General features: G+C 46.5%; 1 protein-coding gene across 1 annotated transcript; it reads left to right on the top strand.

Moving 5' to 3' along the window:
* The first annotated feature begins 267 nt into the window (after positions 1-267).
* LOC147438869 (Ubiquitin-like superfamily protein) lies at positions 268-22,715 on the top strand. The gene is made up of 5 exons (XM_086484208.1): positions 268-551; positions 700-779; positions 863-1,014; positions 21,715-21,901; positions 22,408-22,715. Exons 1-5 carry the CDS (start codon positions 461-463, stop codon positions 22,570-22,572), a joined length of 675 nt encoding a protein of 224 aa, XP_086340334.1. The 5' UTR covers positions 268-460; the 3' UTR covers positions 22,573-22,715.
* The last annotated feature ends 312 nt before the right edge of the window (positions 22,716-23,027 follow it).

The raw sequence follows: 23,027 nt of genomic DNA, 5'->3' as shown, positions 1-23,027 counted from the left end.
CATACAAATTACCTCTAGTTTTGGGACACATTCAAGCCAGTGTTGGGCTGGTTAGCACATGAATGGTTGCATCATGGTCGTCGGATCGTGAGTTCGAGCCGATGTGGCACAACGGCTCATATTTCACCCCTCACCGGCTCCATTTTCACAACGTTTTTTGTTACACACAAAATTTTGCTTTATGTCCTGTGTATTGCACGTCTTGCCATTCGCGATACGACTTCCATCCCCAATAGATCTTGTGCTCAGCTATCGAATACGCCCTCCCAAGTTGCGAAGAGAGCAACAAGCGGTTGAGGTGGCCTTAACTTGGCCTCCGGGCCAGGGGGGGAGAGAGAGAGAGAGAGAGGTAGAGATTCTACGTCAAAAGTACACAAATTTGCCTGAGCCACATTTTTACACACAGCGCCCGCGCCCACACGCAGAACCTTTGATTGCGTTTTGGCGGGAGACGAAACCAATGGTGCAAGAAGTGGTGGTCGACGACGATGAAGACGATGAGTTCGAGCCTCTCTTTTCCTATCAAAGGGTCTGCAAACCTCCGTCCGACGGTGAGAGAGAGAGAGAGAGAGAGAGAGAGAGAGAGAGAGAGAGAGAGAGAGAGAGAGCATGGGTTGAGATGCCTTGCTTCATTGACAGATGCACGCCTTTTGCGTGCCTTTAGAAACTTTGATAGTTTGTCTGTTCCTATCTTTTTAGATGATTCTGATGGCGATGTAACCGTACTTGATCCGAAGTCTATGAGTAAAAAAAGCGGCAACAAAGTTTTCCCATCAGCAGTGAGTATTGAAACAGTTTGGAATACAATAGTTTCTATCTGTGTGTTTCAATTTTTGCTGTGCGTTGTGATTTAATCTTGTAGCTGACACCAACTTGTCCTCCCGGAAAAAGAGCGCATGAGGATCTCACCAAAGAGACAGAGGATGATGATGATTGGTTGCCACCCCCACCAAAGAGTGCCAGGGCCCTTCTTGAAAGTAAATTTAATGAAGATCCAACTTTACGCGAAATAAGGTACAGACTTATCCTCTTTCATGAATTTCTTGCATTCTGTGGTTCTATGGAGGTAATAAGCGTAACAGGCCTACACACTCCAGTAGGCTGTGACTCATTGTCTTCACCAGTCCAAATGAGAGAGACTTTAATAACTTTCTTTGGAGGCCAAAATTAACCTATAAGACGGATCAGACACATCATCATTTTACCATCACATATGGTGTCATGCTGTGAAGGCATATAAAAAAAAGAAAAGTAACTAAACTTCCAGCAGCTCTTAGACTCATAAAAGCTTCTCATTGTACTGATCCTGATCGCCATGTGTATGCGATGTGTGTGAGAGGTACATTGATGGGTGGTATCTCTGTTTTGGCTACCGCTTTATTGAATTCTCTTATGAATGCTTTGCATCCTTTGTAGGTTGTCCACTTCCCATTCTTCTTGTCTTCTCCTACTTTAGCCAGGTATGTTTTGGGAGGTCATCTTTGGGATTCCCTGCCTAGATCTAGTGAGTGAGGCTTCTTTGTGGTTGTGTCTGGCCTTGTTAGGAAGTTTCCAGATTCTAGGCATGTCCAGGTATCTTGAATCGTCCTGTTTGATATGGGGGGGGGGGGGGGGGGGGGGGGGGGGGGGGTAGGGGCATCAATGGTGGCAGTGTTATGCAGAGCCTTGCACCTCTCTTGTGATAGCAGAGTTGCCCTTGGTCTCATAGGTCATTTTGGCCTTTTGAAGACGTTTAATATAACATTTCATTTCATTTCATTTCTCCATCTTCTCTCTGCGTTTTTCTCTCCTTTCCGTGTGTTTCCTTGTCACCACACTTGCCGTCGCACTTTGACATGGTACAAGAGCCTAGGCTTGGTTGCGCCTAGTGGAAACGACACAGCTGGCTGTATGGATTTTTCCGCGTTTTACGCTGACACGTGGTAGTTGTACAAACGTCCGCAAATTGCGTTGGCTGTTGACATGGCACTATTGTATGGATTTTCGCTTTTTCAATTGCAGATTTGGACAGATTTGGGCTTAAGCTTTTAGGTGCAGATGCTTTTGGAACTTGATGCTTTTAGAATTCATGCTTTTTGGGCTTTGTTTTTAGCATCCCTTGTACTCTTTATAAGTGCCCCATGGGCCACTCTTTAAGGCATATGGACGCAGAGCTTGAGGAGCAAGAATCATCGGGAGCTCTCTTTGTTTTCAAGCTGTTTTGAAGAGTGTTGCCAAGTGTGTAGGTTGCGGTTATCTCTGTGTTTTCGTCTGATCCATCGTTGGAAGTGATTACATTTATCAATTAATCAATCAATCATTGACATGCATCAATGGTACAAACCACATGGTATGCATCACATGATGTGTCTTGAACTAAATTAGGAATAATTATCCACTTCAATCTGGAACTCTTAGATGCTCCAAATGTACTAGAATCAATCAGGTTTCTATCTAGCCATCGCATCCTCATTAAAACTTTTGATATCCTGGAGTAGCAATATCAGCCATCACATCCAGGTCTGATCGATCTTTGACGGATGTCTTGATGCACTAAAACCACATACTCAATTTGTTGCTTAATTGGCTTTATCTAACATACAAATAATTCTAAATAAATTTTTGGATTTTTAGTGAGAGGGGTTTCTCGCTTGGAACACCATGAAAAATAATTCTAAATGAATAATTGAAATTTTAAGTGAGAGGGTTTTTCTCACCGGAGACATCGAGTATATAGTATTCCTAGTGCGTCATTCGGAGTAATGACGGGAGCACCTTGAAAGGGAATATCTGTAAGGCCACCAGGAACGGGTACTTTTGATGCGTCACATTGGATGGGTGACAGGGAGCATCGAGAAGAAGTATCCGACCATTCGGGAACGGACATCTCTGATGCGTTGGTGCAGCCAAAGTTGGTCCGAGTTGGAAAGTGTGCAAGGCCAGGCGAAGGCGAAGGCGGCAGGCAGGTGTAGTGCAGAAGGCTAGAGCAGGTATGAAGTCCCTGGGCAGACTGATGGCAGCGGGAATGTATGTCTAAAGCGGGTTTTTAGGCCAAAAAGGCTCCAAGAAGAGTCCAAATGGGATAGCATGTGAAGGTGCCCGAAGTGCCGAGTCAATGCTCTAAGATGTAGTACACGATGTGCTCTAGAAGCCGGTCTAGATGGCTCTTCAAACGGAGCCCCGGTGCTCAAGATATTGCAGTTTAAAGTTAGAAGGTTTAGTAGATCCCTGACGGATAGGGCAGTTGGGGACAGGTGGCAATAGTGGAGGTCAGTGGATAGAGTTGTAGTGCTTAAATTATGGAGCATGCACGTCTTTTTAGATCTCGGATCAGAGCTCTGGATAACCAGTTATGGCCGTTTAAAGTTTTGTCGGGGACCCGGTTTGAGCCCACTTGATTGCATTAGAGGACGTGCCATCCGGCATCTTTTAAGCCTGGACAAGGTTCTGGAAGATGGAGAACATCATGTGGAGATAGCACAAATCCACAGCCCGTCAATTGGATGCTCGGTCGCAAGATACGGCGAGTCGAAATTGGCGGCAGATGATAGAGAGAAGGATGTAGATAATTTTCTCGGGTTTTTGTGGCTTCGGATAGCGAGCTCAGAGGGGTCAGAAGGCGGTGAGATTTGCACGGCCTGGGACCGACAGGATGGGGATCCGACACGGCTTTGCGGCTCAGCCATTGGGCATGGGAGCAGTAAATGGCAGGGGTTTGAAGACAACGGGATAAAAAAAGATGGTTTTATGAATTTTTTTGGTTCCTCTTTAACTCCCAATGGTGGTCACCCCTAGAGGCGCCACGTGGCATCAATGAGCCCACATGCGTGGAACTGGCTCCGAAGGCAAGTCTTTTATCTACAGGACCGTGAGCCCATTTGCAAGTGTGAAGGGGAGAGAGAGCTCCCTACGTGCTCAGCGATAGCGGGCCTCTTGCGGGCGCTGCGTTGGCTCTCGCGAGCACAGGGGCGAGACCGGTCGGCAGCTTTGGTGGTTGACCATGGGCATAGGCGGCTCAGTTGGCCGGCGGCTCGGAAGGGCGCGCGCAGTGTTGACGTGGCGGCCCGTCCTAAGGGCAGTTTCCCACACGGGCCTAAGGCCCCTTTTGGAGGTGAAGTCGACCCCCCCCCCCCCCCCCCCCCCAAACTAGCGACATCGTTAGTGCCGAGGGGTAGGGGTGTTAGAGTTCATATTCTCGTGAGGTGGTAGCTCTGATATCTCCCAGGAGCGGATTAGGGAGTGGGTTGTTTTGTGGCTGTGTTTGGCCACTGTGAGGGTGTTCTCTCATGTCGGGTCATGTCTAGCCATGTTCAGCTCGGGTTTTGGCTTGGTTCCATGGTCTCCAGTTGTCTTGCAGGCTGGGAATAGCATTCCCCAGCCCTTGTATATTTTCCCTCCTGAGCCTATGTGCATCCAGTGCCCTCTTCACACCTATTCCCTATTTTTTCCATTTACCATGGTCGTGAGGGCTGAGGGCTGGGTCGGCCCTCAGATCAGCCCTATATAGGCAGCCAGGGGGGGATCTCTTCTGAGCAGTGCAGATTAGCCCCAGTCAGGGGGCGCCCTCTCCTTGGCACCCCAGGGGGCAGCCTGGCGTTTTCTCATGCTGGCAGCTTGGCGTTTCTTCCACAGATCAACCAGCGTTTATGCATGGATCAGGCAGCGTTTTTCATGCACATCAGTACAGCCCCAGCATTTTTCCTTGGGTAGCACATCATGGGCAGCAGGTTAGTTCCCTAGCGTTTTTCCCCTTAGAGCTTCACCACGGAGACGACATGGTCGCCATGTTGCAGAGCACCATAGCAGAGGTGCAGGCACATGAGAGGAGGTTCCATGCTCTCTACACGAGACATGTTCACCTCTTCTCTCCAGATCAGTTCTCTTGCTAGGAGGAGATCCCGCCAGAGCCTTGGTTCCACAGGAGGCTAGGGCAGCCCATGACGAGACTGTGACAGTGGTCTCGTGTGCAGGAGGAGTTGGCAGTGTCAGTAGCAGTCGCAGTAGTGTGTCCTCGGATCTATCCATTGGCATGTCAGTTCTATGCCGGACCACCCTTGGTCACTTGTATGAGCAGATTTTATTAACATGGAGAGCCCCCCCCTCTCTCTCTCTCTCTCTCTCTCTCTCTCTCTCTCATTCTCAGATGTCCCGTCTAATTCTACCTATGTGATCTCTCTTCTCCACAGGTGTGCCTTGGTCATGTATTTGGCATTGCAGGTGTTCTAGATTGGAGTCGAGGTACCCACCGGATCACAAGCCAGGTCTTGTCCTCATTGCAAGACCTCATTGCATATGCCGCTGCCACCTTGACATGGTATCAGATCTCTATGGTGGTACAACCACCTAAGTGCTTGGATATGGCTGATCCGGTGCGGTCTTGGCGTGATTGAGAGAGAAGAAGCTTGCTGTTTTTTCCTGGTTTTCTCCAAGTTTGGGGCAGCTTTGGGTATGTGGAGGCCTTGGATCTTCGTCTACGACTTCCCCGCCTTTACCCTTGATTACCTCGACCTCTTCACTGAGGGGAACCCGATGGAGACTCTAGGATGTGTAGCAATGCTGGATTGCTTCAGTTATCCCAGATGGAGTCATGTTACCGTGCTCTCTCGCAAGGAGAGCAAGCATGTGGTTGTTGTATCCAGAGGGGGAGCTACTAATTTCTGGCTTCTTCAGAGAGAAGTGTTTGGACGGCAATGGGATCTTCTTCATCCCTTTTGGAGGAGCTTTCTATGGGTGTGTTTTCTTCTAGAAGATGGATTGGCAGATTTGCTTTCCCTTTTGCAAATGCATGTCTTTCTTGAATTCGTCAATGGAGCTGTCTATCCCATGGGTAGCAGGTTGATGATTCAGTTGCACTTTTGTTCCAGATTGTGAATTATGGATGACAGAGGGGGATTTCTTCCCGACTTGAAGCAGAGGATGTTTCATGATTTTTCATTTTCCATCTATGGATGGAAGTTCCAGTTTCGGCTTGTAGACTCTTGTTTATCCGGTATGCAGCAATTAAGGTACATGTTCCAGTGCATGTGTTGGAGCTGGCTTTGCCAAGCAGAGGGGGATACTTCTACCTCCAGAACCACTTCTTGTTTGATCATCTGACTTCCTTGGATGAGGTTTAGAGGTGGAGCATGTGGTGCCAGACCCTTAGCCAACAATGACAACATTACGAGGAGGTTATGTTGGAGTATGGATCCTTCCTTTCTCCATGTTTTCTCCTTTTCCTAGTAGTAGTGTGGCCCTATAGATTTGGTTACTTGCCCCCTTGTGAGCTTGTTAGTATCAGTTGTGGGATAGTTTACGATCCTTGTCAGCTAGTCTACACCAGTTTTTGGACAGGTTTACAACCCTTTCTGGGCAATTTTTCTTGATGATCGAAGCAGATTTGTCGAGATCCTTTGAATGACAGGTTTGCAGGTAGTGTCGGTAATTAGTAGGGACATCCAGTTCCTACTCCCGCAGTCAGCAACATTTGGATGCCTCCTCTAATACATCTCTTTGGAGAGCTCCAACCTTGGGGGCAGTCCTTCTTCAGGTGTGCAGATTTGGCCACGGCTAGCTAGTATAGCAGTGTAAGAGACTTGGACACTCCAAGTCAAGAATCAATCACGATAGCACCAAATAACCACTTCAAAACAATTCACAGATCACAATAGATTTACACTGGCCCGACGGAGTTCCGTGCCTAGAGATATTGGCCCCAAAGATTGGCGCCCCTTTCGGTATTTCTTTATGTATTAATCAATGTCAAAGTACAAGAGCGGTTAGGGTTTCACTCAGACTCTGCGTCCAGATGCTCTGAGAAGTGAATGCCCAAACCACTTATTTAAAGTTACAAGGGATGCCCAAAAGCAGAGCCCCAAAAGCTTTCAAAATCAAAAGCAAGTGTTCTCTCTCACAAGCTCTCTGTGTGTGGCTTTTAAAATAAAAGCAAGTAATCCTTCTCTCTCTCTCTCTCTCTCTCTCTCTCTCTCTCTCTCTCTCTCTCTCTCTCTCTCTCTCTCTCTCTCGCCAAGAGTAGAGAAAAAGCTGAGATTTGCGTCGCTCAAATTTTTTTTTTTCCACCTCCGCGATTTCCGGAAATTAGGGTTTTTAAGAATTTTGGGGTTTTTGGCAGAAATTAGGGTTTCTACTGTCGGTAGCCATGTCATCACTTTGTGACATAGCCCCCTCTTGAAAGCATTGTAATCGATCGTGATTATGCCTGCAAAATCGACAAAAGCCATAAACCGTCTTAGCAGACACTGACTGTTAGTACCTACGTACTAGGGACACACATCTAGCACATGTACCAAATCGACAGTCACATCACACGACATCACAGGACATCACTAGATATCACAGGACATCACATGACATTCAACATTCATTCGGATCTTAGACCATGATTTATCGGCAATGTAGCTAGCAATCACATCTAGGTCCAATCGGGACCTCATCGATGTCCGATTGACTAACCCCTATTGCAACCATGTCTATTTGAGATCAATCAGACCAAAATGCTGCAGTCATTTCGTCTATCAGTTCCTGCACTCAAAAGAAGTCAAGAACAAATCAGTATCATTATCAGGAATTCCATTTCATAAAGTCATCCAGCAGAATACTGTCAGCTCTCAGTATCCCTGAAGCTCAAAGAGACATCAGTGACTTTAGTATCAAAATCAAGGCATCTGTTGACAAAGGAGTGGAGTGACGTGCATCCCACTGCACCAGATCTCCAGCCAAGCTGAATTTTGGGTTCCGTTTGGAGTAGACTATGCTAAACCAAAGCATCGAGGTAAAGTTTCACAATCCGAGGAGTATCTGCTAGGTCCTCCTCCTCTATCCACTTTGCGTCAAATGCAGGAAAGTTCTTGAGTTTAATCAAGAACCGCCTTCGGACTTTACCTTTAGTCTTCGTATCCTTATGTGCCAAATCTGTTCAGGAACAAGGATCTCCTCGTTTTCTTCCACTTTGGGTTGCTCATCAGGCTCCCCATCATCAGGCACATCACCCTTAACAGGTTTCAAGAGACTCACATGCAATGCATTGTGAATTTTCCAAGTATCTGGCAGTTTCAATCGGAAGGAGACATCATTTATCTTTTCAGTGATCTGGAAAGGTCCGTAGTATCGCATACTAAGCTTTGGAAAAAGCCTCTCCTTTCCCTTTTTCTTTCATAGGCGTGCCTTCTCAAAACGTAAGAGCACCCAATCATCCTCCTTCAGTTTCAAGTCGCAACGATGGCGATCCGCTGCCTTTTTTTGTTCGTTCTTGAGACTTCTGCAAAGTCTCGCGAACCTTGGCAAAAGCCGTATCCAAATCTCGTGAATATTCATCCGCTTCAAATATCTAATCTTTCGTGCTCAGGAAGGATGGAACCTTCGCAGCACTTTCAACAATCTCAAATGGCGTCTTCCTCGTCGAAGAGTGTATCTTGTTATTGTAGGCAAATTCCACCAAAGGAAGTTCTTTTCCCATTGAGTCTTCTGATCCGAGATACAAGACTTCAATAAATCTAAAACCATTGAATTGGCAATCTCAGATTGCCCGTCAGTCTGCAAGTGGAACGATGATGAGAACTGCGACCGCGTGCCAATGTTCTCCAAATTGCCTTCCAAAACAAACTCATAAATCTGGGGTCTCTGTCGGAGAAAGTCGTCTCAGACGTGCCATGTAATCGGAAAATCATTGTGATCATTCTATGTTCTCGAGAGATCAAAAATGAAATCCATTGCAATACTTTCCTAGGGGCGGGTGGGTATGGGTAAAGGCTGTAACAATCCCTGTGCCTTATGCCTGTCAAACTTGACCTTCTGGCATACTAAGCAACTGCGCACAAACTCTTCCACATCCTTTTTGAGTCTCGGCCAAAAGAAGTATCTCTCTACCCCCTTCATGGTGGTAGCAATGCCGCGGTGACCGTAAAAGGTGGATAGTGGCATTCAGTCATAACCTTTTCCCTCAACGGCTGTGTAACGCACAACATGGTTTTTCTCATCAAGTAGCCTTCCCGAAAGGAGTATCTGGTTACTGTCTCCCCATCCCGTATCTGTGTGAAAATAAATCAGCAAAATCTGTATCTTTCTCATAAATCTGTGCTGTCATTTCCGGCCTAGAGAACAATAGGCTCTCGTAAGCAATGACATGGCCTTCTTGCATTAAGACCGCACCAAACTACGACCACAAGCATCACAAAATACTTCAAATGACTTCTGCAAGTCCGACAAAGTCAAATCTGGTCCTGTAGCCAATTTCTCTTTCAATGTTTGAAAGGCAGTCACCTCTGTGGATCCCCACGAGAAAGGGACTCCTTTCTGTATCAAGAATATGCAAAGGGGAAGCAACCTCTGGAAACTTTCGAATGAACTGTCTGTAGTACGAACACAGTCCCAAGAAGCTTTCAACTTCATGGACATTCTTCAAATCGGGCCAATCACGGATAGTGTCTATGTTGGCCGGATCCATTTGCACTCCTGCTGCTGAGACAAAGTGTCCCAAAAACAAAATGTATCTCTGAAGCATATGATCTTTGTGTTCTGCTTCATTCTTGGAGAAAACAACGATATCATCAAAGAAAGTGCCAACAAATAGCCTGTGCTCTCGAAAAATCCCGTCCATCATCCGATTAATTGTAGGAGCATTGGTTAAGCCAAAAGGCATCACCAAAAACTCAAATAATCCAAAAAGTAGTCCGAAAGGCTGTCTTGTAGACGTCTCCCGTCGCAATTCGGATATGATGATATCCACTCTTTAGATCAATCCTGCTAAAGCACGAGGATCCCTGTAACCTATCGATCCTAGGAATCGGAAATCTGTTCTTGATGGTGATTTTGTTGAGAGCTCTATAATCGATGCACATTCTCCAAGATCAGTCTTTCTTCAAATCCAACAACAGTGGAGAGCAGTACGGTGAAGTACTATGTTGGACAAGACCCTTTTCCAAGAGGTCTTTCACTGGGTTCATAATCTTTTCATTCTGTACTCGGCTCACACGGTTCGGTGGCGGGTTCGGTGGCGTGCTTCCAGGTATCAAGTCAATGGTCTCATCTTCATGCCCTCTGAAAAACAATCGGCATGAGTGTGGAGAAAAATCTTGGCGTTCTTTTGATCAGGTCAAAACATATTCAACCTTTATCCATCGTTCAGTTCTCTCCCAAAAGAATGAGTAAAGAAATTGAAGTTCATCAAGTACAATCTCTAAGCCCTTCATTTATCGAAGTCGCTTTCTTGGCCCGGTAGTCAACCATGGCGTAGTTCTTGTGGTACCAAGGGATCTTGAGTAGAATGTCACTCGCGTGCCCTGAACACCCCTGTCATTGCAAACGAAGTTTGCCAATGCTCGGTGTAATGGCAACATCCCATCCGGGTGCCAGTCGAACTACCTCCACCTGTGGCGTTAGTCTGTCGGGCGTAATTCCAAATCGAGCCGCCAATTTCAAGTGAAAAGAAGTTGGCCTTGGCTCCTTCAAAAGAGCTTCCTGATCCTTCACTTTGCCCCAAAAGCGGCAAAGTTTTTACTTTCATTCATTAGATTCAGTGCAGGTCCCACGCCATGTGGTACCAGTTTTGCTTTTCTATCTGCCTTTTCTGCCACGTCCCTCAGCTACTCTCGAACTCTCAGGCCCGTCGTTGTCTTTATCATTCTGTTTTTTCTGTGCCTTTTTAGGGCACTTCGCGGAGATATGTCCATGTTCCCCCGCATCCAGAGCACTTCCCCTCTCTGATAAAGCGAGCTCTCTCCTCAGGAGTAAGCTTGGGTCGTGCATCCTTTTTCTCTGGGTTGCTCTTTTTCTTTCTACTTTCATTCCCAGAAGTCTGTTCGGCTCGTTGTGTCATGGCCCCATCTGTGGGGTAGGTCAGACTGCCAGAGTGAATGGCAAAGCCCCGCTTCGCAGGACTCATCAACTCTTGAATAGAAGCTGACTTCTGTTCCAAGCAGTGATCTCGAATCTCGGTAGGTAGACCCAAGGTGAACCGCTCAATCTGTTCTCTGAACGAGGTCTTCTTGAACGAAGAGGCGGGTAGAAAAGAGCTCCAGAATCTTTCACAGTAAGCATTGATCGTATCTTTCTTGGTCATCCGAAGATGGTTCCAAGCAGCTCGTACATCTCGTTCATATTCTTGCGTCAATCAATAAGAAATAAAAAGCTTCTTAAATTTCAGCCATTTAACTGGCGCAGTCTTGTTTAAAAGAAGCGTGGACCACCAAGTACGAGCATTCCCCTTCAAGCAAGAGGCAGCTCTCCGAATCTTGGAGTGCTCTGAATAGCGTCCTCCCGCGAAATCGATGTCAAACTACTATATAAAAGACAAAGCCTTCGAAGCATCTGAGTATCCTGAAAAAGTATCAAACTTGATCGAGTGGCCACCTTCCTTAAACTCTCGGACTTTCTTGCTTTTATCTTCGAGAAAGTCATACTGGTTGGCTTTGTAAAAATTCTTCTTGTTCCCATAAAAGTTTCCGTCATCCGAATCTGAGCTGTCTGTAGACGAGTCCTCAGTAGAACTGTCAGTCTCTGGGCGAGATTTAGCCCTTTTTGCCTTTTTCTTGCCCTTTCCGAAGCTTTGTTTCTTGCTTCGCTTTTTACCTTTTTTGTCTTCTTCGCTCGAATCTGAAGAGCTAGAAGAACTGTCAGAAGAAGAAGAAGAACTGGGTACTCCTTCAAATCAAACACGCTTCTTCTATTTCTTTGCCTTGTCAAATGTCGACTGACGACCCAAATATTCCGGGAAGTCAGTGCTTTTCTTCTGCTTTTTGTCGTGCTTTTTGGCTTTCTTTTGCGCGCCAAAAAGCTGAGCAATCCGTGCATCAACCACCTCTTGTAATTCCTTCTTTGAATACTGTTTGTGATCAGAAGGTTTCTTGAGAGCGGGTTTCAGGGGTGGTGTAGTGGTTTTCTGCCACTGTGCATGCACTTCCTGAAAAGAAGTCTTGCTCATATATTTTACCAATTTCGGATCCTTCGCAAAACTGAGCATCATCTTTGCTGCATCGCCAATCAATTGACGACGCTTCATCTCTCTTTGCTTCGCCTGAGTAGGCCGAGGGGGGCCATACTCTTTGTCAGAATCTTCGTTGTGATCCCTGCCCGCATCTCTAGATGCAGAGGGAGTCGACTGATCCTTGCGTGAAGCCATAGGTGCCGCGGAAAAAAATTGAGGATCGGATTTCCTGTAGAGGAGAAATCGGCCGTGCTCTGATACCACTGTAACAGACTTGGACACTCCAAGTCAAGAATCAATCACGACAGCACCAAATAACCACTTCAAAACAATTCACAGATCACAATAGATTTACACTGGCTCGGCGGAGTTCCGTGCCCAGAGATATTGGCCCCAAAGACTGGCGCCCCTTTCGGTATTTCTTTATGTATTAATCAATGTCAGTACAAGAGCGGTTAGGGTTTCACTCTTAGACTCCGCGTCCAGATGCTTTGAGAAGTGAATGCCCAAACCACTTATTTAAAGTTACAAGGGATACCCAAAAGCAGAGCCCCAAAAGCTTTCAAAATCAAAAGCAAGTGTTCTCTCTCACAAGCTCTCTGTGTGTGGCTTTTAATAATAAAAGCAAAATCCTTCTCTCTCTCTCTCTCTCTCTCTCTCTCTCTCTCCAATGCTCGTACGTGCAGTGAGCAGTGTGAGACATATGACCACGAGGACCCAGAGGCACTACACACTCTAGATGAGGAGGCCACTATGAGAGATACAGCAGACAGAGCTCCAGTCACAGCCTACGGACGACACCTACTTCGACTTTGCTCCCAGCACCGTCTCGTTATTTATAACGGGATGGCCCAGTGGCCCACCTCAGGGGGCCTGACTTGTATGCCACATGGAGTTACAGAGGGAGGGGGGAGTACAGTCGACTATATTCTGGGACCCAGGGAGGCTACACACCTTATCACATCCTTCACCATTCCACCCATACCCATCGGAGCCGACCACACATACCTCTCTTTCTCCATCACCGGAGATACCATCCCACATAGCTCCACAGCACACACTCCACATACCACCATCCATTTCACACATGAGCTAGCCTCTCTTTACTCAGCCGAGGTCGAGCATGGCCTATGCCTCCTCCACCCATCCACACCACTCTCAGTTCTCACATCACATATCTCTTCCGTTCTCCACACTTCAGCTATTAGCTCTTTTCCACACACCACCCACACAGGACGCACTCCCCCCCCCGGGACTATGCCTCAGAACCGCTGGTATGATGATGAGTGCAGAGAGTTATACCGACGCCTCCGTGCACGGCGAGCCTTAGGAGAGATCACAGAGAGAGAGGCCAGACGAGATATGAAGACGCTGACACGCCAAAAGCGGCGAGCATTCGAAGAGGCACAGGAGCTTGAGCTATACCGCCTATTCATGAGCATAGATAGCGCGACGGCATGGCGCACCCTGCGCGAGCCACGTCCGACCACAGCTATTGAGGATCCACAGATATGGCACGATTATGCAGAGCGCCTCTATGAGGTGCCAGGGCAGCCTCCTATCCCACAGCCACATGAGCCACGCCCCACGTGCTCCTCCTTCTTTACAGCAGAGATGGTAGAGAGGGCCATACGCCGCATGCAGCACAGACGATCAGCTGACCACACTGGATTACAGAGTGAGCACATCATTTATGCGGCCTCCACTATAGCCCCGTTGATTGCACATGTCTTCAACCGGGCTATAGGGGAGGGCTTCCCAGAGGAGTGGACACAGCACACCATAGTGCCTATCCACAAATCTGGCGACACCCTGGACCCAGGGAACTACAGGACTATCATGATTGGCCACACGATGGCCAAGCTATATGGAGCAGTACTTGAGGCACAGCTTAGCTACTACGCAGAGATCGAGGGCTTACGAGCTCCAGGCCAGGCAGGCTTCAGACGAGCTTTCTCCACCACTGACCACATCTTCGTTCTGTGCTGCCTCATTGATGGGGCAAAGGCGCGGAAGAAGAGGCTTTACTGCTGCTTTGTGGATTTCCGCAAGGCCTTTGACACAGTCCCACGCGAGAGACTCTTCCAGCGCCTTCACAGCATTGGGGTACCGACAGAGATGATTTGGGCCATATATACTCTCTACGAGAGGGTGACGGGTCGAGTTCGTTGCCCAGGCGGCTTTTCAGAGACCATTGCTAGCACCATTGGTGTTAAGCAAGGATGCCCACTCTCCCCGACACTCTTTGGGCTCTACATCGACGAGATCTCCGATTACATACTACGAGCAGGGGGAGAGGGGAGCGACTTGGCAGGTACTCCGGTCCACATCATGTTATATGCTGATGATATTGTGTTGATTTCAGAGTCACCCGAGGGCTTGCAACGCCATCTTGAGGCCTTGGACGAATTCAGCACACACAAGGGGTTGACTGTGAACCTTGGCAAAACCAAGGTCATGATCTTTCACACATCCAGTGCAGTGAGGAGCGCTGCCACCTTCACAGCAGCAGGAGGACAGGTTGATGTAGTCACCTCCTATGTCTATCTTGGCATCACATTCACCAGCCTACCAGGACCCTTCACTATGAGGCAGGCTGCTGCTGACAGGCTCACCCGAGGATATGCAGCTCTGACCATGCTAGAGCGGAGATGCCACCAGGCACACTTTCAGGAGCCCCGCACGAAGGGCTGGCTTTTTGACACCTTAGTCACCCCGGCCCTGATGTACTCGGCGGCAGTATGGGCACCAGGATTGACAGATGACCAGTGGACACAGCTTGAGAGGCCACAGGTATGTATGATCTCACGCTTGCTCCGCAGCAAGAAGACAGTGCCACATGACATTATTAGAGCCGAGCTCGCCACACCACCTATGGTTGTAGAGGCATTATTCCAGACAGTCTGCTTCATCCAGAGGATGAGAGAGCTACCTCCTGACAGACTTACTCGTAGAGCATTCGAGGCAGCTATACAGCTATCAGAGAGTGGGCATGCGAGAGCTTGGTACTCACAGGTCAGAGCATGGTTTGAGGGACACGGTCTTGACATGGAGAGCCTACCACCATTCCAGTACGACCCCCACTCACCATCTGTTCACCTCTCTCGCAGTGAGAGAAACTTGGTATTGAGACAGGATCTGTGGCAGCTATACACTAGGAGAGTCTGGGAGTCACCTGGCTTGGGGACGAGGATGTCAGATTACAGAGACCAGTTTCTCACCATATTGTCTGGGGGGTTCATACAGAGACCACGCTATATGGACACATACATGCCACATAGCTCACGGGTGGCGATTGGTCAGCTGAGAGTGGCTTCACACAGGTTAGAGATTGAGATCGGGAGACACACTGGTGTTCCCAGGGAGGAGCGAGTCTGCAGAGCCTGCACAGAGGAGGTGGAGAGTGAGGAGCACTTTGTATGTAGATGCAGAGCATACACTGAGATCAGAGGCAGGTATGAGGCCTTATTCAGAGGACAGCCCACTCTCCGAGAGATCATGGACTCTCGAGATCAGAGACAGCTCGGACGTTTCTTACTAGAGATACAGAGCCATTGGGACACACTACTACAGCCACGCACAGCTACACAGACAGAGGGGAGACAGTCGCAGCTCACAGACTTCTTTCAGAGGATTGCCACCCCTACCTCATCAGATACTCAGAGAGGAGTGACACTCCCACAGGCAGAGGTGAACCGAGCTAGACGACGACCACGAGTCCCAGGCTACAGGGGCGTGAGCTCCCACCACCGACAGATCGAGGAGATCCGAGCCCGGGAGCGCCGTGCCACTGAGGAGCGAGTAGCTCAGATGAGGGCCGACCCGACAGCTTTCATCCGGGTAGCCTTGGCACCAGCCCCGCCCATGTACCACATCTTACATCCCCCCATTTGTACAGGATGGAGCTAGAGAGCTTGATGCATTCTCATGATTGTACCACCTTGAGCATATAGACATGCATATACCCCTAGAGATAGAGCCCCATCCCTCCTCAGATACTCCATTACCATTACCTACATTCAGTTCAGTTTTGTATCAGTTTTGTTTCATTTGTCTTTCCGATAGACGGATGACATACACGCCATGTACATTTGATTTGTCTCATAGGCCGATTTCGGCCTGACATAGACGTTAAAAATCTTTCTTTCTTTCTTTCTTTCTCTCTCTCTCTCTCTCTCTCTCTCTTGCCAAGAGTAGAGAAAAGGCTAAGATTTGCGTGGCTCAAAAAAAACTTTTTTTTTCCACCTCCGCGATTTTTGGAAATTAGGGTTTTTGACAGAAATTAGGACTTGCAGGAATTTTAGGGTTTTTGGTAGAAATTAGGGTTTTTGCTGTCGGTAGCCACGTCATCACTTTGTGACAAGCAGGTTCTTCACTTGCAGTTCTGTGCCCGGTTTTATGGCATGTTACAAATTAGCCCCATTGTCCTTCACGGGCTAGTTTCCCGAGCCGGTTCCTTCACTCTCCGTTTGAGTATTGGAGTTATGTTGTGTATTGGATATTGTTTGCACAGTTCAGTTGTGGATATGTTCTCTTCAGCACAAGTACAAAGGACAATTTTATGATGAAGATTTGAAGGAAGCAAGTTACAATAGTGGCAGTATACATGCTCTCCGAGTCTTGGCATATTGTATTGGATTGTAAAGACTGGTTTGATCTTGGCAGATGCAGAGATATGGCGGACATTTGGTTTGATCTCAAGGAGTTTGCTTGAGTAGCTAGGTCTTTTTGGACTCCGATGGCTTCTTTGGCAAACATGATCCTCAGGTGACGACCTTTCATGTCTTCCTATTCTTCGCAGTCCAAGTTTACCGGTGGTGTGATTCTCTTTGAGTCTCGAGTTTCATGAGATTCAAGCTTTGCCATTCATTTTCAGAGGAAGCAGTTTTACTTCATGTTGTCTTAGATTTCTTTCTGGTGGTACTTATTTTCTTTTCCCAGGATTGAGCGGGAGGGGGAATTCCTATCTTTGGGGAAGCTCTCAGCTTTAGCTCTTGAGCTTTCAGTGTCAGTGTTTGCCCTATTCCGACGTGGGTTGAGTCACTTGCTACCTCATAATGTACTTTTGAGGATACTTCTCTTTCAGAGGTTATTATCTTCAGTCGATTACCGGTGCTCCATTCAACGGAGTACCACGCATGGTGTCTTTTAGTCTGAGGTTTTCCTTACCCGTTTCTTACGGCTTTGGATGGTGTGCTTGAGCCCATACTGCAGTTATTGTCTTGACGGATGTTTTCCCTGAGCCATTTCGGTGGTTGCCTTGTCTTTTGGTTTTGTGGTGTGACGGTTGCTCTTCCCAGTGCATCCCAGCAGTAGTTCCTATGCCTCGTCTTCTAGATTGATGCCTGGAGACTATACCGTACAGGACACACCTACTTCCCTTATCCTTAGATCGGCATGTTCTCTTTTGTACAGGTGGATATGGCCTTCTCGGATTAGGAACCAGTTACATTTAGCCATGGCATTCTTCAAAGAGGGGAGACAATCTTCTTGCTTCTCCCAGATTGCTGGAGAGTTATGACAGTTATCCAGGGTCTGAGTGTTCTCCCTTTAGAGGGGGATGTGGAGCTAGCTTGGGAGTTAGTTTGCGCAGACTACTTCCATACTATTCTTGTGGTTTTTTGTACAGCGGATAGGGTTGACAGTCTGTTTTGTTGCTTTCTACAACACCTTGTTCTTCTCTTGTAGAGCTTGGGAGCATGTTCCCGCTTCACTCTGAAAGTGGGATGATATTCTCTCGAATGGTGTTCTAGACAAGTCAATTACAATTTCACCCTCAATTCCAGTTTTGGTCATCTGAATTTTGCCAGTTTGCTGCGTTTGTAGAAATCTGATATGGTTGCTTCTTTGCCGCCTCTTGAAGCACCTGTCAAACATGTTTGTGAAGGCTGTATTTTGGGTAAGATGCAGCGTTCTAAATTTCCAAAGGATGGTTCAGTTCGGGCCACATGCAAGTTGCAACTTGTGCATAGTGATGTTTGTGGGCCCATGCAAACTCCGTCCTTGGGCAATTACTTGTACTTCGTGACTTTCATTGATGATTACTCCAGGCATGCATGGGTATTTCCGCTTAAAGCGAAGTCCGAAGTTTTTATGTGCTTCAAACAATTTCTGGCTATGGTTGAAAATGTCTCGAAATGTACTATGGGCACCCTCCGTTCCGATCGAGGGGGGGAGTATATGTCTCATGAATTTAATGCATTTCTGGCTAGTCGTGGGATAAAACACCAATGTACAGTGCCTTACACACCTCAGCAAAATGGTGTTGCTAAGAGGAAAAATAGGTCACTGACGGAAATGACACGATGCATGGTCAAAAGTCAAGCTTTGCCGCATTCTTTTTGGCTTGAGGCCATCATGTGTGCTACTTATATACTTAACAGGTGTCCTACGAAAGCTTTGCAGTCTATTACTCCATATGAAGCATGGCATGATAGAAAGCCTTCTATTGAGCACATGTGTGTTTTTGGCTGTTTGGCATATGCTTTGGTGCCACAAGTGCAACGCAGAAAACTGGATGATAAGACTGTCAAATGTATTTTTGTTGGTTATAGTGCTGAAAGCAAAGGTTACAGGTTGTATCATTCGCAAACAAAACATATTCTGGTTTCTCGGATGTAGTGTTTGTGGAAGATTCTGTTCAGCCCTTGCTGTCATGTACTAGAGATAGTAATGTAAGCTCAGAGGACATTTATGACACTTTGTTGCCTCTTTTCAGTGGTGGAAATACGAATGTAAGTTCCAATGAGGCGCCTATGGGGGTTTCTGAAAATGTTTTAGATCAGCCTATTACTGATGCAGATGTACATGATGTACTTGATGAGGAAAGGGCTGAAAATGAACAGGCTAGAGGTATGCCAAAATGGTTGGTGCACACTTTGCGTGACAGTAAATTGGATGCACCTTTGTCTAGTCGTACTTGTTCAGGCTATTGCCATGCATCTTATGCATCAGATTGTTATGCTTTGACTGTGTCTAGTTTACATGATGTTGAGGAGCCTCTGTCTTTTGATGAAGCACATAATTCAGAAAATTGGATGGCTGCCATGCAATCAGAATATGATGCACTTATAGAAAATGACACATGGACTTTATGTGATTTGCCTCCTGGCAAAAAGGCCATTGGTAGAAAGTGGGTTTACAAGTTGAAACGCAAGCCGGATGGTGAGATTGATCGCCATAAGGCTCGACTTGTTGCAAAGGGTTATGCACAACAAAAAGGCATAGATTATGAAGAGACTTTTGCTCCCACTTGTCGTATGACTACTGTGCGTTTTCTATGTGCATTGGCAGCTCATTTTGGTTGGGATGTACATCAATCAGACATTGTTACTGCTTTCTTGAATGGTGACATATTTGAGGAAGTTTATGTAACGTAGCCTCGCGGTTTTGTCATAAAAGGACAAGAGGACAAAGTGTGCAAATGTAACAAGGCTTTGTATGGGTTGAAGCAATCTCCTCGTGCTTGGTATGAGAAAGCTGACACTCATTTGGTCAAACAAGGCTTTCGTAATAGTCCAACAGAAAGCACATTGTATGTAAAGCGTGAGGGTGATGTATTTCTCATCGTGGTTCTTTATGTTGATGATTTGTTGATCATTGGACCAAATGAGAGACATATTGTTGAATTTAAGGCTGATTTGAATGCTACTTTCAAGATGAAAGATTTGGGGCTGTTGCATCATTATTTGGGCATACAGTTTAATCAGTGTGATGGTGGTATTGCCTTGTGTCAGAAAAGTTACATAGAGACATTGCTATGTAAGTTTGGACTTGAGGATTGCAAACCTATTGCCACTCCCATGGAAACAGGTTTGAAGTTGAGTCTACATGATGCTGGCGATCCTGCTGATGTCACTCTTTACCAAACTGCTGTTGGCTGCCTCATTTATGTATGCAACACGAGGCCGGCTATTCAGTTTGCAGTCTCACAGGTCAGCAGATTTATGCATAGCCCAGGGTCTAAGCATTGGCAGGCTGTCAAGAAGATTTTCCGCTACCTTAGTGGCACTTTACATCTTGGCTTGTTTTATCCCAAGGGGGGATCATTGCCGCCAGACTTACATGCTTTTTTGGACTCAGATTGGGCTGGTTGTTTTGACACGCGAGTGTCCACATCAGGTTTTTGTTTCATGCTTGGAAGTTCATGGATATCATGGTTGAGCAAGAAGCAACCTACTGTGGCCACTTCGAGTTGTGAGGCTGAGTACAGGGCAGTCTTCACAGCTACGGTTGAGTGTGTATGGCTCAGACGCCTTATGGCTGATTTGGGTGTTGGACAGGACACTGCCAACACTATCTACACTGACAGTCAGAGCGCATTGGCAGTTGCGAGGAATCCAGTTTTTCATGCTCGCACAAAGCACATTGAGGTGCATTACCACTATGTCAGGGAGAGGCTCTCAGCAGGAGAGATCAGCTTGGTTTATGTGCCAACACAGGACAACCTTGCAGATCTTTTCACAAAGGCATTGTCTCGTGAGAAGCTTGAAGCTTTCCGCAAAGCTTTGGGCTTACTCCCCTTTGTGGACTGATCTTGTCCTCAGGGCATGGCACTTCCCTTTACTCATGTGCCAGCTCTCGTTCACCGCATCACTCCAGGGGGGATTTGTTACCATATACATGTGGTAGTGATGTGTGTGAACACACTAGGACCGCCGGGGCATTTTTTCCCTCTTTAGGAGGTTTTTTCCCCCGTGCATTGTATATACGCCCATCACTCTAGGGCTATCTATCTTTCCATTGCACACTAAGTAATACACGCTCTATTGTGTGCCTTGGGCTTCCTTCGTCTTCTCCAAGCTGTGTGTGTTTCTCTGCAACCCTAATTCCAACAATACATGCCAAATAGTGTAGGAGATAGGGGGCAGCCCTGTTTCACCCCGATAGTGGATTGAACCAAATCAGAAATCTCCTCTAGAGTGTGTACATGCCCCACTACTGACCTGTATAGAGCCATGATCCCCCAAATCAACTCTGTGGGTACCCCCATCTCCTGCAGTTTGCGCATCAATCTAGCTCTGGGCATTGTATCGCAAGCTTTGGGGAAATCCACAAAGCAACAATAGAGCCGTCTCCCATGTGATCTCGCCTCAATAATGGCTTTGGGTGTCAGACTATGATCAAGAGTATAAAAACCTCTCATGAAACCCGCCTGTCCTGTTGCCCGTACACCCTCTCTCTCTGCCCACAGAGAGAGAGAGAGAGAGAGAGAGAGAGAGAGAGAGAGAGAGAGAAATGAAATGAAATGTTATATTAACGTCTTCAAAAGGCCAAAATGACCTATGAGACCAATCAGTTACAAAATAGTGAATCTAATACCATGTCTGGGTACAAAAGAACTAGAAAAGAACTAGAAGTGGAACAAAATACTACTACTACTGCTACAATCTAAAACTACGTGGGTGTAGCAGCTGATACAATAGGTACCCGGTAAACTGGATGTAACAGTGTGTGAAACAAAGATGGAAGAAATGGTGAGGATCCATCCTCATCTGCTGGCTCGAATCTTCTATTGTAGTCTCCGTCGATGCTGTGTAGCTCCTCTCCTCAGTCGCGGTCGTCTGTATCTCTGTAGCTCCAATGCTCGGTCGATGAGAGTGCCAGAGAGAGAGAGAGAGAGAGAGAGAGAGAGAGAGAGAGAGAGAGAGAGAGAGATCATTATGAACCTGCCATCACCATGTGAAGATTGGAAAAGACACCATTATGAAGATATTTGTGTCGATGTTTGTAAGTCAGTACGGGGATCGGTAGCTAAGTATGTCGATATAGCTTGTACACTGCACAAGATGAGTCTCTGTTATACTGTTATGTAGGCAGGCAAGGGAGGAGTTGATGCGATTGGCCGAGTCAAGGATACAGGAGGACAAGGACTCTCAAAGGTCAGTGTTGCAAATGCAAGAATTCTCGGCTGGTGGAGAGGAACTTGCAGGGAAACGAGAGAAAGTGCTGGTCACCATTCAAAACAAGGATGGAGCTTGCAAAAGCTTCAGGCAGCTCAAGGTTAGAACACTCTACTTTTTATGAGGAGTGGTGTATGTGTGAGCTGGGTTTGGGAGTGAAGAAAAGAGAAGGGACAGCATTTTAATTCCAATAAGCACGACATTGAAGTTTCTCAACTAAGCTGTCAAATAATCATGATTTCAAGTGTTCTATCGACCCATATTACTAGCTGCCAGTGTGCCTTCTCGGTGTTAACCTTTTGCAATCAATAGAATATTACTACCGTCTTTTTTTTGGCTTTCTAAAACAAGCCTTAAAGAAGAAGAGAGTTAGGCATACATTTGAATTTTATCATTTTTTTCCGATGATTGGACCTACCTTTTCATGTGATATGATGAGAAGCATTGAAATTCTCATTTGTTTAGTTTGTCAATGGGTCCCTTCGTTTTATAGCCTTACATGATTTGACTTCCTTTTGATTTTATTGCCCTTAAATTATTTTACTTATGATTTTATTGTTTTAGAATGCCAATGCAAACTTTCGCCTTGTCTTTTCTTTGTGGCAGGATGAGAAGTTTGAAAAACTATTTTCGAAGTATGCTGAGTCAATTGGTCTGCCACCTCAGCAGCTAGTCTTCGTCTTTGATGGTCAGAGGGTTTTGGAGCATAGCACCCCCAAAGACTTTGACATGGAGGATGAGGATATCATTGAAGTGAACATCAAAAAATGATGATGTGCAAATGCTTTTGTGAGAGAGAACATTTTGGTGTCCTTGTTGTCCTTGCAAACCAGTTTTGTTCCAGTTTGAGTGGGGTGTAAATGTACATTATGTGTACAGGTTTTGGTTAATGTAAGATATGATATTTGTCATGCGGGGAATTGTGGACTTGACTTTAGCACACCATGGAGAACCACTTCTCTAAGCCTTATCATTTAGAAGCCTTTACAAGGTTGTTTCCTTAGGTGAACCTGTGGCAGGATCATCGACACATCCAGCAGAACAACGTGAACTGCTGATGCACATTATGGCCTCATGTTGGAACTCAGAAAGAAGTTTTTGGGGACACCACTTACAATTTTAGTGAAGTCTTTTGCAACTGTTTGAAGTTCCTTTTGTTTTGCCCCCCAGAATGAGAACTTAGCATGGGTCATTATGAAGGCAACCCTCATTCTTGCTTCCATATT

This window comes from Adiantum capillus-veneris, chromosome 16 (genome assembly GCF_014529385.1).
Source record: "Adiantum capillus-veneris isolate H3 chromosome 16, ASM1452938v2, whole genome shotgun sequence".
Lineage (NCBI taxonomy): Eukaryota > Viridiplantae > Streptophyta > Polypodiopsida > Polypodiales > Pteridaceae > Adiantum > Adiantum capillus-veneris.
The sequence above is the reverse complement of the archived record's forward strand: the minus strand, read 5'-3'. Positions and strand labels throughout refer to the sequence as shown.